Consider the following 17,646-nt stretch of genomic DNA (forward strand, 5'->3'; position numbering starts at 1 on the left):
CATAGACAAGTTTCCTGACCAAGTTTGATGACAATTGAGTCAAAATTGTGACCACTAGAGTGTTAACAAGGTTTTTCTATTTTTAGCTCCTGTGACCTAGTTTTTCATCCGAGATGACCCATGTTCAAACTCATCCGAGCTATCACCTAGACAAGCATCCTGACCAAGTTTGATGATGATTGATGGCTAGAGTGTTGACAAGGTTTTTCTATTTTTAGCTCCGGTGACCTACTTTCTCATCCGAGATGACCCATGTTCGAACTCATCCGAGCTATCACCTAGACAAGCATCTTGACCAAGTTTGATGATGATTGATGCAAAAATGTGACCGCTAGAGTGTTAACAAGGTTTTTCTATTTTTAGCTCCGGGGACCTACTTTTTCATCCGAGATGACCCATGTTCAAACTCATCCATGCTATCACCTAAACAAACATCCTGACCAAGTTTGATGATAATTCAGGCAAAATTGTGACCTCTAGAGTGTTAACATGGTTTTTCTATTTTTAGCTCCGGTGACCTAGTTCTTCATCCGAGATGACCCATGTTCGAACTCATTTGAGCTTTTACCTAGACAAGCATCTTGACCAAGTTTGATGATGACTGATGCAAAAATGTGACCTCTAGAGTGTTAACAAGGTTTTTCTATTTTTAGCTCCGGTGACCTACTTTCTCATCCGAGATGACCCATGTTTGAACTCATCCGAGCTATCACCTAGACAAGCATCTTGACCAAGTTTGATGATGATTGATGCAAAAATGTGACCTCTAGAGTGTTAACAAGGTTTTTCTATTTTTAGCTCCAGTGACCTACTTTTTCATCCGAGATGACCCATGTTTAAACTCATCAGAGCTATCAACTAGATAAGCATCCTGACCAAGTTTGATGATGATTGATGGCTAGAGTGTTGACAAGGTTTTTCTATTTTTAGCTCCGGTGACCTACTTTCTCATCCGAGATGACCCATGTTCGAACTCATCCGAGCTATCACCTAGACAAGCATCTTGACCAAGTTTGATGATGATTGATGCAAAAATGTGACCGCTAGAGTGTTAACAAGGTTTTTCTATTTTTAGCTCCAGTGACCTACTTTTTCATCTGAGATGACCCATGTTCGAACTCATCCGAGCTATCAACTAGATAAGCATCCTGACCAAGTTTGATGATGATTGATGCAAAAATGTGACCGCTAGAGTGTTAACAAGGTTTTTCAATTTTTAGCTCCGGTGACCTACTTTTTCATCCGAGATGACCCATGTTCGAACTCATCCGAGCTATCACCTAGACAAACATCCTGACCAAGTTTGATGATGATTGAGGCAAAAATGTGACCTCTAGAGTGTTAACAAGGTTTTTCTATTTTTAGCTCTTGTGACCTAGTTTCTCATCCGAGATGACCCATGTTCGAACTCATCCGAGCTATCAACTAGATAAGCATCCTGACCAAGTTTGATGATTGAGGCCAAAATTCGACCGCTAGAGTGTTAACAACTAAATGTGAACGGACGACGGACGGACGACGGACAATCATTGATCCGAAAGCTCACCCTGAGCATGCTCAGGTGAGCTAAAAACAAGAGGGCCATGATGGCCCTAAGGTCGCTCTACTGTATACAGGCCCCCCCCCCCCCCAACGTTGCAGGGCCAATTTAACCCAAGGGCTTTTATTTGCACAAACTCGGTAGACACCCATAAGAAGATGTTACATGCTAAACATCTAAGCTCTAGCTCATAGGGCTTTTTGAAAGAAGATTTTTTTTTAAAGTTTTTACTATACACATATAGTTAAAAACAATGACACCCCTGGGGCCGGACAAGTTTTGACCCCAGGGCTTTTATTTGAACAAACTTTGTAGACACTTACTAGAAGATGTTTCATGCTTAATATCTAAACTCTAGCTATTTGGGTTTTTTCAAAGAAGATTTCTTAAGATTTTACTATACACATATAAAGAAAATCAATGATCCCCGGGGCGGGGCCAATTTTGACCCCAGGTCTTTTATTTGAACAAACTTTGTAGACACTCACTAAAAGATGTTTCATGCTTAATATCTTAACTCTAGCTATTTGGGTTTTTTCAAAGAAGATTTTTTAAGTTTTTGCTATACACATATAAGGAAAATCAATGACCCCCCGGGGCGTTGCCAATTTTGACCCCAGGGCTTTTATTTGAACAAATTTGGTAGACACCCATTAGAACATGTTTCATGCTAAATATTTTAGCCATAGCTCTTTGAGTTCTTTAAAAGAAGATTTTTTAAGTTTTTAATATATGTATATAGGGAAAATAAATGACCCCCCAGGGCGGGGCTAATTTTGACCCCAGGGCTTTTATTTGAACAAACTTGGTAGACACCTATTAGAACATGTTTGATGCTCAATATCTTAGCCATAGCTCTTTAAGTTCTTTAAAAGAAGATTTTTTAAGTTTTTACTATATGCATATAGGGAAAATCAATGACACCCTGGGCGGGGCCAATTTTGACCCTAGGGCTTTTATTTGAACAAACTTGGTAGACAACCATTAGAACATGTTTCATGCTAAATATCTAAGCTCTAGCTCTTATGGTTTTTTAAAAGAAGATTTTTTAAGTTTTTACTATATGCATATAGGGAAAATCAATGACCCCCGGGGCGGGGCCAATTTTGACCCAAGGGCTTTTATTTGAACAAACTTGGTAGACACTTATTAGAACATGTTTCATGCTAAATATCTTAGCTTTAACTCTTTTGGTTCTTTAAAAGAAGATTTTTTTAAGTTTTTACTATATGCATATAGGGAAAATCAATGACCCCCTGGGGCGGGGCCAAATTTGGCCCCAGGGCTTTTATTTGAACAAACTTGGTAGACACTTATTAGAACATGTTTGATGCTAAATATTTTAGCCATAGCTCTTTGAGTTCATTAAAAGAAGATTTTTTAAGTTTTTACTATATGCATATAGGGAAAAATCAATGACCCCCCGGGGCAGGGCCAATTTTGACCCCAGGGCTTTTATTTGAACAAACTTGGTAGACACCCATTAGAACATGTTTCATGCTAAATATCTTAGCTGTAGCTCTTTTGGTTCTTTAAAAGAAGATATTTAAAGTTTTTTCTTTCGGTTGCCATGGCAACCAGAGTTCTGCATGGAATTAAATTCTTTGAACAATTTTTAAAGGTGACCACCAAAGGAACATTCCTGTGAAGTTTGGATGAAATTGGCTTAGTGGTTTATGAGGAGATGTCATTTAAAGTAAAAGTTTACGGACGGACGGAAGACAGACGGACGCCGGATGAAAAGCGATCACAAAAGCTCACCCTGTCACTTTGTGACAGGTGAGCTAAAAACAATGTTCATGTTTAGGAAAGCTTGGCAATAAAGGAACACATATTGTCAAAATTATTTCTACAGAATAGTTCCTTTCGAAGCATTATTTCACTGAGTCAGCACTGATTGCTATTCATTTCTACAAATGAGGTAGCTTCACATGAAAAACACAAGAAAATTTGTGTTTGAAAGAAAAAAATAACCTTGCTTTTATATTATAATTCTAAATCAATAAAAAATTGTGATTTTAAAAATCTTTCAAAATAAATAATTACATTTCTGCAAAAAATTTAATTATGTGGAGAAAATCTAATCGGAATATTCTGTTAAAAAATTTCAATGTAACCTGAAAACATTGGAATTAAAGCTATTCTTACATTAACTATGCTTACACAGGTGCTACAATGATGTAAAGCAGAAATAAGAGTTTGTATTAATTGTACAAAGAAAAACAATTTTCCTTTCCTTTTTAAGAAAGCAATATTTCTGTTATGAAAGCAAAGTTCTTGTTAAGTAAGCATATTTTCTGTTATAGAAAGCAATGTTCCTGTTCAGGAAAGAAATGTTCTTTTTTAAAAAAGCAATGTTCCTGTTTAGGAAAACTTTTTTTCTGTTACAAAAAGCAATGTTCCTGTAAAAAAAAACAATGTTCATGTTTAGGAAAGCTAAGTCCTCATTTAGGAAAGCAATGTTTTTGTTTACGAAAGCACATTTTCTGTGACAGAAAATAATATTCCTGTTAAAAAAAAACAATGTTCCTGTTGATTAGGAAAGCAAATGTCCAAGAAGCATTTTTTTCTGTTACAGAAAGCAATTTTCCTATTAAAAAAGCAATGTTCCTTGTAAAGAAAACAATGACTGTGTTAAATAAAAACAATCCAGAAGAGGGCCAATAATTATGCTGTTAATACTTTTGACCTAACTTTTCAAGTTTTGTATTTCCTCTTGATGAATATGTATGTAAAGTTGTACATTGTATATAAATGTATATATAATAAATATATTTAAATGAAAAAAGATAGCAATTCCAATTTTTTAAGAAAAATATAATGCCCATCTTAATGTTATATTCTTAAACAGAATTTCACTTAATCCAAATAATAATCATCTTTAATGCCTTTAACTAGTGTATTAAGATTGCTTGAACATTCTTAGGTACAGTCAAACCTATAAATGAGCCGTGTCACAACAAAACCAACATAGTGCATTTGCGACCAGCATGGATCCAGACCAGCCTGCACATCCGCGCAGTCTGATCAGGATCCATGCTGTTCACTATCAGTTTCTCTACTTGTAATAGGGTTAGTAAGCGAACAGCATGGATCCTGATCAGACTGCGCGGATGCGCAGGCTGGTCTGGATCCCCGTTGGTCGCAAACCCATTATGTTGATTTTGTCATGACACAGCTCAAATAAATGAGAGACCATAAAGTTATTTGCCTTTACAGACAAGTGGTCTTTATTCAGAGTTTGCTGTTGTATTTTGGTAAAATAGATGTCTGTATTTACATATTGGCCTTTGATCAAAGGCGGTCTTTAACACACATTAGACTGTATTCATTTAGCTGGCTTTTAATTACTCACAAAACACTGTCAAATCAGCTAAGAGAAATAACATGGAATTAATATGTGTATAATTACCATTGAAGTTTTACTAGTATTAATAAATATTTTCCTAAATAATCTAAATTACCAATTTATCATGCTTAAGTTAAATTTCATATCTACTCATAATGAATCATATCCTGTCTTAATAACAGTACTCTGTACTATGTAAGTGGAGTCAAATATGTGTGACAAAAACAACTGAACAAGCTCTCAAAGTATATTGAGCTTGGCCTATTAGGTAAACCTTGCACAGTTTGATTTACACAATAAACTTGCTCTCCAGTTTGGAAATGAATTTGAACACAAGTAGCCAAAAATATAATTATGTTTTCAGGTCAGAGGTCATATATGTGTAAGATGGTTGAACTGTAAATATATCGCATTGGTAAGTCATTATTATCAATGCCTTAATTACTGGCAATGTAGTACATGTAATCTTAATCAAGATACAGTAGAACCTCACCAATGAGGCCATTTGTGATTCTGAAGAAAAATGGTCTTAATAGTTAAGATTATATCACAATTATTTCAATCATATATTCAAATATCTGACAACAACACATTGTTATAATAGGCCATTACTTTTCATAAAACATTGGTATTATAGGCCATCAATTTTCATGCTAGATTTGTATAATGGACCTGTCCATTTTTATATCTGGGGGTTTCCATATTGGAAAGCTAAAATAGACCAGGTAATGGTATGAAGTATGGTGATACTTCACATACAGGTAGGCTTCCCTGACTTTATGCTGGTTACACTGGCATGTCTTTAACGTTGCCTCTAGCAACCACACAAGTTATGTATTGTTAATGTCATCAAGGCAAATAAACTTCTCAAGGGACACAGGAAGCTGAAGTTCTGCCGCCGTTTCCAGAATATTTCCTTTAATAGATTTACGTACAGCGATCCTACACGCCTGCCTCAATGACATAGGATTAAACACCATTTCTTCTAACATACTCTTCATCCCCGGAGATGCTGATTCAAGGAAAGTCAGAATGTTTGGTTCCCGTGCCAACAAGTGGTACTGGGCACCAGCTGCACATAACATTTTCACAGAACTTGCCTGAAGGCGGGCCATTGCAATGTAAAGTGGGAAAAGAGAGGATTGTGACCCTGCAAGATTTTTATGAAAGTAATATGGCATTCCGGCATTACTAGCTTGCGAGCAGTTTTCGATATCACAGTTTAATTGTAACAATCTTCTCACAGCTGGCAAATTATTTGATTTCACTGCATATATTAATGCTGAATTACCATAGACATCACCTTTATTAATTTTAATACCCCCATTAACGAGCAAATCTATACATTTTTTAATGTCTTGTGGACTCGCATTTCTGCCTTTCCAAAATGCCCTTTCTTGATCGACAACAACGTGAAGACATGTTATTCCCTTACAAAAATCAATACTGTCAATATTGCAACCAGCGTTAATTAAAACTTCCATTGCTCGCCAGTCTCGTAACCTTGCCGTCCATAACAACGGGGAATATCCACTACAGTCTTTTATATTAAGATCTATGCCCTTGAGATTCACAAGATATTTTAAACAATCGTGTTTGCCGTTTTCAACAGCTACGTGTAATGCTGTAGATCCATTCTCACTCTGGTAATTAATTCCGAGACCACACGATAATAGGCATTCCAACATTTCTATATGTCCATACCTGAAATAAAAATATTATACAGGTTATCTCTAGCCCTTATCATGTTTAATATTATGTTAGTTTAAATTTTTTGATCTGTTCATTATGTTTTCAATGGATTTTAATATTAATATACACTGCCCTCCAAAAATTCCTTCACACACCTTTTTTTTCACTGTTTTTCCTAAGTATTTTTATTTGGAAATCAGTACAGATGCTTCAGTGGTTAAAATTATAATAATTTACATATTATCTCCCTTTTTAAGAATAATTTAACTACTATAGTTAGTAAAACAGTAAGATGGGTCAGAATATTAAGTATTTTCTTAGGGTGGTCAAAATCATTGCAAAGAGTATCTTTTCCATAAAACATTCATCCAGTTTGACACATTTTCATAACCTTAATGAAATAACATTTTATTATTTGGATATAAGAGAATGTAAGTTAAAGATTTCAACATTGTCATCATGGTAGCTTTAACTCAAGAACAGCGGGTCACCATCAAGGTTTTACGTGATCAAGGCGTCAATATCAAAGACATTGCAGACCAAATTGGGTGCTCAAGGTAAGTTTTTTTTTCTCTCACTCCATTTTATTGTCTCACTTCAAAGTAATTTCTTTTGCTGTGAAATCTTAGAAATAAGATTTGTTTGAATGTTTGTCTTGGTCTTACTTAGATTTCTTTTATTTTCTTGCAGGCATTCTGTGTATGCTGCTCTGACAGGGTACAACAACCAACCAACATTATAGGTTATAAAATGTCTGACAGGTCATATGTTTCAGTATTAACGATTATTGGCTTATATAACCCAAGCTGGTTAGTGAGGGTTATATTGCAAACAAAAAATGACAAGGTGCAATACTAGTACCTTATAATTATGTCAAGGTATGGCTCAAAAACAATTTTCAAGAATCTAAGAGAATCCTTTTTTTAATTATAATACAAAACTCAGCAAAGGTGGCGCGATAGCTCAGTTGGTTAGACCACTGATTATCACTCCTGAGGTCCTGGGTTCGATCGCAGGGTTATAACCTTGGGATTTTTCAGAGACATTTTCAGTGTTTCCCACCTACCTAGAGGTTTACTGGTAACTTCGGGTAAGAAATCCAGGTAATCCTCGCATGCATCAGTGCTATACACTGGGCATGTAAAAGAACCAAGGGGTCTATTCAATAATAGCTAGGGACTGGTTCCCGGATTCCCTTGTATCTCATAACTGTCTCTTAAAAATGTATACAATGTATACCTGCTTAGAGTGATCGTAAACGTTCTAAAGCAGTATGATGTAGAACTAGAAGGCTAAGCCTTTGGGAGGAAGGAAAGTGTATTATATTACCTGACTGCATGCATAATTCCATTTTCTTCAAACATGCTATCTGTTGCATGAACATCTATCCCATGATTTAGAAGTATCTTCAACAACTTCACATTATTCAACAAAACCACCTGAACAAATGCCAATGACAGTTTATCCATCTCTTGTAAATGTGCCACAAAAATTTCATCCTTTAACAGGTCTTCAACTATATTCTCCTCACCTTCTTTTATAGCCTTGAAAAATCTGCAAAGAAAAGGAAAGACAACATATAACATTTTAGTAAGTTTTTCCATCCTTTTGGGAGTAAGTCCTTGGTCACCAATTCATGAATTCGAAAACCTAGCTTAAGGTATTAGGACCCTAATGGGCACTATAAGGAACTGAAAAATTGACATCATAGGTCAGATGTATACCTTAAAGTACACCTGTATGCAAAATTTAAACAAAGTTTACGGTACGGAAATCAAGTTATGGCCACTTTTCTTAACTCAAGCTAAGATGTTATGAGGGCCCTTTTTTAGAAATGAGGAACCTTTAAATAATCTGTAATAACTTTCTAATGAAAAATGTTTTCCCATTAATTTTTGGTAAGAAACAAATAGTACCATTCAGCTAACAATCCACATAAGCAAAATTATGGTTTCTACATAAAATTTATGAAATCTGTATAAAAATGTTACACTACCCCACCCATTTTTACCACGTGTCTGACCATTTTTCTACTTTGGGAGCCTAATTTAAAAAATTCTTAAAATTTACCCAAATGAGTGCCTGTTTTCAAAGTTTCCCTAAATTTTTAAAAAAGTATATTGGTTGATCTTGTAAAATATGAAATACTTTTACCGTCTAGTTTTGATTTTATTACGCTTTGAAAATATCAGGTATCATATTCATTACTAGATTTAGCATAATTTAGCCAATAAATACCTATATTAATTAAAAAATCAAAATTAAACACTTTTTTCTTTCCAAATGGGACATGAGAAATACATAAATAATGTTAAAAGAAAAAAAGAAAGAAAAAAAAAGTTGACCCTTCTGGGGATTGAACCCATGGCCCTCATTTTCAATGTAGTTAACAGTAGTTCTAGCCTATTTGAATACTCTTCAACGCGGAGGTAATGCATTAGAGTGCTAATACCTTAACACCGTTTTTCGGTACTTTCTGTACACAGCTCTAGGGAATTCATGTAAAGGGCAGGGTGTTCATTAGCCATGAAATCCTGAGGGTCATTTTGACTAAGTTTTACCTTCTACATGGTCAAATCCCCATGATTTTTATAACAAAATTTGACCCTCTAGTTAAAATCCTTAGGGTCAAATCAGGCCTTTTGGAAATTTGAAGGGTCAAAGAGTCATTTCAAGGGTAAAACGGACACTCTCAAAGGGTGTGTATGTTTTTGGCATTTTTTGGATTAAAGTGTAATAGAACAATCATTTATTTTAAGAAAATAATTAAATATCACTTATGAATAATTCAATGCAAAAAATAAAGTAAATTCAGAAGTTTATGCTGAAAATATCTCTTTTTTTACTGTGGCAGATGCAACAACGACTATTTAAATTTTCCAGATTTTTATTATTAACAACTTTTTTTTTATAAAATTTGCGATAGATCGTACAGGAACATTATTGACAATTTTCAAACACATCAAGTTTTTCAACCATAAACGGTAAAATAATGATTGGAAAAAATGGAAATATCACATAATAGTGTTATATACTTCATTGGGTGTAGGCTAATTCCTAAGAGGTAAATCCGTAATATACCGGAAAACAGTCTTTAGCTAGGTTTTCGAAAAGGTCAATGAATTATTGATATCCATAAATTTGATGTTTATTGGTAGATAAACTGATAGGTAATATTTGAAGCTTTTGAGGACTTTCTCTTACATGTCTTACCTGGATTCATCCTGTTTAAGTCGAAGATTTTCGTCAGCTCTCTGTTTTCTTTCCTTTTTAAATTTCCTCTCCATCTGGAATACACTGAATGTCATCAATAAAAATATACCCATCAAATAAAAAATGTATTCACGAATTCGAAAACCTAGCTAAACGCCGTTTTCCGGTACTTTCTGTACATAGCTGTGGGGAATGCACCTAATGGAGTGTAATAGCGAACTCGTTGTGTTCCGCCTTTTTTCATTTTAAATTGAAATAAAACAGTTATTTCTTTATAAGAAAATAATTAAATATCATTGTATGAATAATTCCGTATAAAAAATAAAGTAAATACACAAGTTTATGCAGAAAATAACCTTATTTATTATGGAAGATTCCACTACGTCTGTTTGAATTTTATTGATTTTCATTATAAATAATTTATTTTTTTGAATAATTTGCAATAGATATTAAAGGAATATTGATAATTTTCAAAAACATCGATTTATTTCACCTTAAACAGTTAAATAATGATAGAACTAGAAATGTGTCCATAGGACACGTGTGCCCCCACCATGACACTGTTCTGTCAATCTTTTTACAAAGTCAAGGGAAATAACTCTACAAATACTGGATAAATCCACAAGCAAAACCCCAGGTGCAAATCTAAAATATGCTGAGCAACCTGCCCATAAGGTTTAATGACTATGTCAAATCCTTTTTGAGAAACTTGCAACACAAGCTGAAAATTGCAAAAATTTTCTAAGTGAAGGGCAATAACTCTAAAAATACTAAATAAATCCAGACGCAAAATACCTGGTGCACAAATGCACATGCTGCTCAACATTCCTGTAAAGTTACATGACTCTAGGTCAAATACTTTTTGAGTTACGTGCGACACATGTTGAAAATTTCCAAATTTTACTAACTCAAGGGCAATAACTCTGAAAATACTTAAATTATCCAGAAGAAAATACCCAGCTGCACAACTACACATGCTGATCAACATTCCTGTAAAGTTTCATGGCTCTAGGTCAAATACTTTTGAGTTATGTGCGACACAAGTTAAATATTGCAAAATTTTACTAAGTCAAGGGCAATAACTCTGAAAATAGTCATAATATCCACACAAAAATACCCAGGTCTACAACAACACATGCTGATCAACATTCCTGTAAAGTTTCATGACTCTAGGTCAAATACTTTTTGAGTAACGTGTGACACAAGTTGAAAATTGCAAAATTTTACAAAATCAAGGGCAATAACTCTGAAAATACTAAATATATCCAAACAAAAATACCCAGGTGCACAACTACACATGGTGATCAACATTCCTGTAAAGTTTCATGACTCTAGGTCAAATACTTTTTGAGTTACATGCGACACAAGTTGAAAACTGCAAAATTTTACTAACTCAAGGGCAATAACTCTGAAAATACTAAAAATATCCAGACGAAAATACCCAGGTGCACAACTACACATACTGATCAACATTCCTGTTAAGTTTCATGACTCTAGGTCAAATACTTTTGAGTTACATGCGACACAAGTTGAAAATTGCAAAATTTAACTAAGTCAAGGGCAATAACTCCGAAAATACTAAAAATATCCAGACGAAAATACCCAGATGCACAACTACACATGCTGATCAACATTCCTGTAAAGTTTCATGACTCTAGGTCAAATACTTTTTGAGTTACGTGTGACACAAAAGTGAACGGACGGACAGAAGGACGGACGGAAGGAAGGACAGACGGACAAGGGTAAATCTAAATGCCCGCCACTAATGTAGGGGCACAAAAATAGAAATATCACTGTAACTGTGTTATGTACTTCATTTGGTGTGATTCCCCAGAGCTTAAACGGTAACATACCGGAAAACGGTGTTTTGCTAGGTTTTCGAAAAGGTCAATCTTAACAGAATTTCCAAAAATGATGTTAAGTAAACATTTGTATGTAACTGTTTTATTGTATATTTTATCATTGATTTGTTTTTGTTGAGTAAAATAATATATATGACACATATAAATGATGTATTAAATCTTTACTGTCAAATGAATGAGCAAATGTCAAAATGTTCTAATAATTAACATAGGGAATGTTGTGGACTATGCCAAAATATTTTAAGACCCTGACGTTGACCAACTCACATTTCTTATAAAACATCAGATAAAATGACAAGTTTATTAATATTAAGCTGCCGGCACGTATACTGTCAATGTCAACATTCAACTATATATTTGAAAAAAAAAAATTAAATTTATGACGAATTATGTCGTATCCGAAAAGTAGTTCACTTTGCTTTCCTTGAAACTAATGACAAACAAATTTCTGGCAATAAATATAGCTGTTCAACATCAAAACTTACTTTTAATTTTCAATTGGTTTGTCAATATACTTGCTTCAGTGAATTATAAACCTTTAATTGGAACATTTTAATCATTTTGATCCATTGCCTCGATAAATGCCGTGTCAACTTTCCGTATGCATAGCTAAACTCTGGTATCTAAATACAAAATTAGACGGGCATCCAAAATTAGTATTAAAAATTCTTTGTTGGAAAATAAACCATGTTAAATTTCATGGAAATTTTGAAAATTTATTTACAAGTAAAATCTTGTGAGGTGAACAAATAAAGTAGCAATCTGCACTTGCAATCCAATGAAATTACCAAAAAGTGGTCCACAAAAAATATGCAAAAAAGTGCTTACTGTATTAGTAACACAGTAGAAATATGGTGATAAAATGCTGTAATATCACGCTTAAACCGCACATAACATGTAAAATATTATAACTTGGATCTTCAATATTTTAACCTTTCTGAAATTTTAGTATATTTCGTAATATTGATTTTCTTGTAATATTTTGGATCATCTGGAGGCGTGCGTCGAGATCTGTAAAGCCATCATGGCGTTCTACTTTTTATTTATTCATTAAAATGGTTATAAGTGCAGTGTTATTGTGATTAGAATAAACCATAGAAATGCACGGTTTGATTTATTGATCCAGCAAAACAACCGTAAACATGCATCCAATGAAATGGGTATTCATAAAATAGATAGATAATATATAGATCTCAGCTAGTTCAGAACCCTCCATGTTCAATTCCAGAAAAAAAGCTTTATTGTGTTTTGTAATGCAACAATTCACGGATATTGACATTGATAAATAATGACTGCTGCTAAGTGACTTAAAGATGCAAAAGGTGCATATTTCAATTAATTGGAAAGGCAGCGCTTGTTATATATAAATATGTCGTAATATTAGTTAAGTCCTTATTCACCATGGACCTCTACACACTTATACGGCCTCGGAATTCATTCCGAAAAAAACTTATATGAACTGTTTTTTGGGTAAACTATTTATACACTGATAGAGAATGCTTCCAGCGGCACTACGGGTTTCGAACCGGCGAAGGCAAGATATGATGTATGGATTTAACCAATTAAGTCACAAGGAGTGAGGTCGGGACTAAGCAGGATGTAGCAAAACCTCAGTTTTGTGCTGTTTTAAATGAGCTTGAACCAAGGCTTACCGGTACGAAGGTGCATCATGGAGGAATATGATCCTGCAGACCATAGGTCTTCTCAGGCACAGCGACACAGGCCGCTATTCCATCTTAAAAATAGAGCGTACATAACTCTTGAAGCTCGCTGTTTTCACCTACCCACATTTTGCTACTGGGTTTATTGTCGGGCTAAAAAATAGCCACGTTTCATCCCCTGTGACAATTTCTCTTAGGCGTCTGGGGTCTTGATCTCTGAACCTAGTCAATAAATCAGAGGCTCTTTTCAACCCACTCTTTTAACTTTTTTCTTTCACGATAGAAAACACATATGACGCGCTAAGAACTGATATGTCACTGATCTCCTCCACAATATATCAACTATAGCTTTGACAGTTTCTTTTTTCAGAGGTAGCGCCGACATGGGGGTATCATTTTTATCATTAGTTCTAACTTCGTTAAACATTGATACCCACTTGTAAATTTTAGATAAGGAAGGGCATTTTTTCCATAGACTAAATCTAGATCTGTTTTTATTTCTGACGCACATTTTTTTGCAATAAGCTCTGCTCCTCTCCCAAATCACAATGCAAATAAGCCATGTTAACAACCAGTATACAAAACCACATGTTTTTAAATGAGCTGCTAAGATTTTGTGCACGTGCAATTCGTGGGAAATTGTAATGTTGGCTAGAAAACCCGATAATCTTTCCAACTGTATCTTATCCATGTATTTTCATATGCAAATCATTATTAAATTGATTCGTTGCCATTAATTATTAAAATATAACCCTCGTATTTATCACATGACAGCTGCTTCGTATAAGCTATCTTATTGTTTAATTTAAACTTGGCAAAGCTCAACAAAAATCTCAATAACTTAGCCGTTTGCATGTCCATATTTGATGATTGTTTAATTGTGATGCTTCCCACAATACTGTTTGCATCTTTAATAACATCTGACAACGAACAGCAAGCTAATGTAAGAAAGTGACGACGCACAAAAATAAGAAAAGACGCTATACGCAATATATAAACGGATAAGTAGAATCGTGCAACGGTTCAAACACAGAACTACCTAAATTCAAATAAAGAATGGCTGGGTTACTTTACTATTATTACAAACGCCGAATTGTTAGCTGCCAATGAAAAAATATATTCATGTTAGGGAAAAGAAGTGTTCATGTCCTCAAAGGACAAAGTGTAATGTCCTCAATGTATTGTGTATGTATGAGTCCACACTTGTCACATGACCTCATTTGACAAAAACCCCAGTGCGAAGTGTGTGAACCCGTTGTCCCCTCTGTATGGTAAAACACACGTTCTTAACTATAACATGAAGAATGATTTTAAATAGACGAAAAAAATTCAGAAAAAAATTCAATGCATACCAAAAATTAACAGCGTATATCACCTGGAAGATCGTGTCCTCATTTACACGTGTAAGTCAGATGTCCTCATTGTACACCTTGTGCACGTATGTGTGTGTTTGTATGTGTGTTATATAGATTATATTGTAAACTTAAAAAAAAAACTTCTTGTGAAAAACCACTTGTCCAATTTCAACCAAACTTGGCAGGATTGTTCCTTGGGTAAAGGTCTTCAAAAGTTGTTCAACGAATTTCATTCCATGCAGAAATCTAGTTGCCATGACAATTAAAAGGAATTATATGAATAATTTTAAAAATCTTCTTGTAAAAACCCATAAGGCCTAGAGCATAGATATTTTGCATAAGGCATTGTCTGGTAGACCTCTTCCAAGAGTATTCAAATTATAGCCGTGGGGTCAAAATTGGCCTTGCCCCGGGGGTCATTGATTTTCACTATATGTACATATAGTGAAAACTTAAAATACCTTCTATTCTTCTATTCTGAAGGTACAAGGCTTAGAGTTTTGATATTTGGTATATAATACCATTTGTAGGTACTCTACCAAAGTTGTTCAAATCTTGCCTCTAGTGTCAAAATTGGCCCCGTCCTCGTGGGTCATTGATTTTCACTATGTACATATTTTTTAACAATTTTTAATTTTCTTGTCTGAAGGAACAAGGCTTAGAGCTTTGATAATTGGCATAAAATATCATCTATGGGTCCTCTACCAAAATTGTTTAAATTTTGCCCCTGGTGTTAAAATTGCCCTGCCCCAGCCAGAGGCGATAGTTTTCCTTATATGTACGAGTATATTAAAAACTTAAAAAATCTTCTCTGAATTGAAAAAGGCTAGAGGTTAGATATTTGGCAGGAGACTTTGTTTAGTGAGCCTTTACCAAGATTGTTCAATTATAGCCTTGGGGTCAATATTGGCCCCGCTCAGAGGGTTATTGATTTTCACTCTGTACATACAGTAAACAAATTAAAAATTCCTCAAGGTGAGCTTTTGTGATGGCCCGTTGTCCATAGTCCGTCCGTGCGTTCTTTAAACAACTTGTCCTCATGACCCACATGGCCAAATTTGTAGAAACTTTGCAGGAATGTTTCTTGCATTAAGTTCTACCAAAGGTCTTCAAAGAATTAAATTCCATGTAGAACTCTGGTTGTCATGGCAAACGAAAGATTTTTTTCCAATTATCTTAAAAAATTTTCTTGTAAAAAACCGAAAGAGCTAGAGCTTAGATATATGGCATGAATCATCTTCATGTGGATGTTGATTTTCCTTATATGCATAATTATTGTGAAAACTTAATAACATTCTTGTAAAAAAACAAAAGAGCTAGAGCTAAGATATGTGGCATGAAACATCTTCTAGTAGATGTCTACCAAGTTTGTTCAAATAAAAGACCTAGGGTCAAAATTGGCCCCGCCCCGGGGGTCATTGATTTTCCTAATATGTATACAGTAAATATTTAAACAAAATTCTTGTTAAAACCTGATAGAGCTAGAGCTTAGATATGTGGCATGAAACATCTTTTAGTGGATGTCTACCGAGTTTGTTCAAATAAAAGCCTTAGGAACAAAATTGGCCTCGCCCCGGGGGTCATTGATTTTCCTTATATGTACATATATAGTGAACACTTAAAAAGATTTCTTGTAAAAAACGAAAGGAGCTAGAGCTTAGATATTCGGCATGAAATATCTTCTTGTATGTGTCTACAAAGTTTCTTCAAATAAAAGTCTTAGGATCACAATTGGTCCCGACTCCGGTCCGGTGTCATTAATTTTCTCTATATGATATAGTGAAAACTTTAAAAAAAATGTTGTAAAAAACCGAATGATATTTGGCATGAAAAGTTTTTGTAATAAGTGTCTACCAAGTTTGTTCAAATAAAAGCCCTAGGGGCAAACCGACTGGGGGTCTGAGATTTTCCTTATATGTATATTGTGAAAACGTAAAACAAAACTTCTTTAAAAAAACTGAAAGAGCTAGAGCTTAGATATTTGGCATGAAAGATCTTCTGGTGGATGTCTACCACGTTTGTTTAAATAAAAGCCCTAGGGTGAAAATTGGCCCAGCCCATGGGTTATTGATTTCCCTTAAATGTATATAGTAAAATCTAACCACTTGCCCCTCACCGCTGTAGGTTCGAATCCCAACAGGGACTTTGGATATTATTTATATGAGGAAGCTATCCAGCTAGCTTACGGAACGTCGGTGGTTCTACTCAGGTGCCCGTTCATGCCTGAAATAATACACGGAGGGGCACCTGAGGTCTTCCTTCACTAGTAAAGCATGAACGTTGCGATATAACCTATGCTGTGTCGATGTTACGTAAGACCCAAAACAAACATAAACAAAATTTAGTAAAAACTTAGAAAATCTTCTTGTGAAAATCTAAAGGAGGTAGAGCTTAGATATTTTGCATGCAACATCTTCTAATAGATGTCTACAAAGATTTTTCAAATGAAATCCCTAGGGCGAAAACTGCCCCTGTCCCAGGGGGTCATTGATTTTTCCTCATATGGATATAGTAAAAACTTATTAAATCATCTTGTGACAATCCAAAAGCATTGTAGATAAGATATTTAGCATGGAACATCTTCTAGTGGATGTCTACCAAGTTTATTCGAATAAATGTTCTATGGTCAAAATTGACCTCCCCCAGGGGTCATTTATTTTTCTTACATGTATATAGTTTAACTAGAAAAAATCTTCTTCTGACGATCCAGAAGACCTAAAACTTAAATATTTGGCAGGAAACATGTTCAAGTGTATGTCTACTATGTTTGTTGAAAAAAATCCCTAGTCAAAATTGGTTCCGCCCGAGGGGATCAAGGACGACAGTTGAATCCCCAGCCAGGTCAAATGTTTGTTTTTCCTCTCTTTTTCTATCATCTTTTTATTAGCTAACCATTCACTTAGTGACAGGCTGAATTGTTTCATAAAATGACTGCCAGAGTTAAAATTAGAAAACAACAACATCTAAACAACAA

At 34.7% G+C, this 17,646-nt stretch overlaps 1 protein-coding gene across 1 annotated transcript; it reads right to left on the minus strand.

Annotated features, from left to right (window-relative positions):
* Positions 1-4,678: 4,678 nt before the first annotated feature.
* Positions 4,679-9,917, minus strand: LOC132716052 (ankycorbin-like). Its single transcript, XM_060699199.1, has 3 exons — positions 9,795-9,917; positions 7,911-8,135; positions 4,679-6,593 (listed from the first exon to the last, which is right to left on the minus strand). The coding sequence occupies exons 1-3, from the start codon at positions 9,905-9,907 to the stop codon at positions 5,720-5,722; spliced, it is 1,212 nt and encodes a 403-aa protein (XP_060555182.1). The 5' UTR covers positions 9,908-9,917; the 3' UTR covers positions 4,679-5,719.
* Between the last annotated feature and the right edge of the window lie 7,729 nt (positions 9,918-17,646).

Source organism: Ruditapes philippinarum, unplaced genomic scaffold, assembly GCF_026571515.1.
Source record: "Ruditapes philippinarum isolate M1 unplaced genomic scaffold, ASM2657151v2 ctg1970_1_1_1_1, whole genome shotgun sequence".
NCBI classification, from domain to species: Eukaryota; Metazoa; Mollusca; class Bivalvia; order Venerida; family Veneridae; genus Ruditapes; species Ruditapes philippinarum.

Bases quoted from the DNA above. Each gene is read 5' to 3' on its own strand.
- LOC132716052 (XM_060699199.1), bottom strand. From the start codon at position 9,907: ATGGGTATATTTTTATTGATGACATTCAGTGTATTCCAGATGGAGAGG. The intron at 8,136-9,794 runs GTAAGACATGTA...TTTTCTTTGCAG, and splicing joins CTTAAACAGGATGAATCCAG to ATTTTTCAAGGCTATAAAAG. The intron at 6,594-7,910 runs GTAATATAATAC...TTTTTATTTCAG, and splicing joins GGAATTATGCATGCAGTCAG to GTATGGACATATAGAAATGT.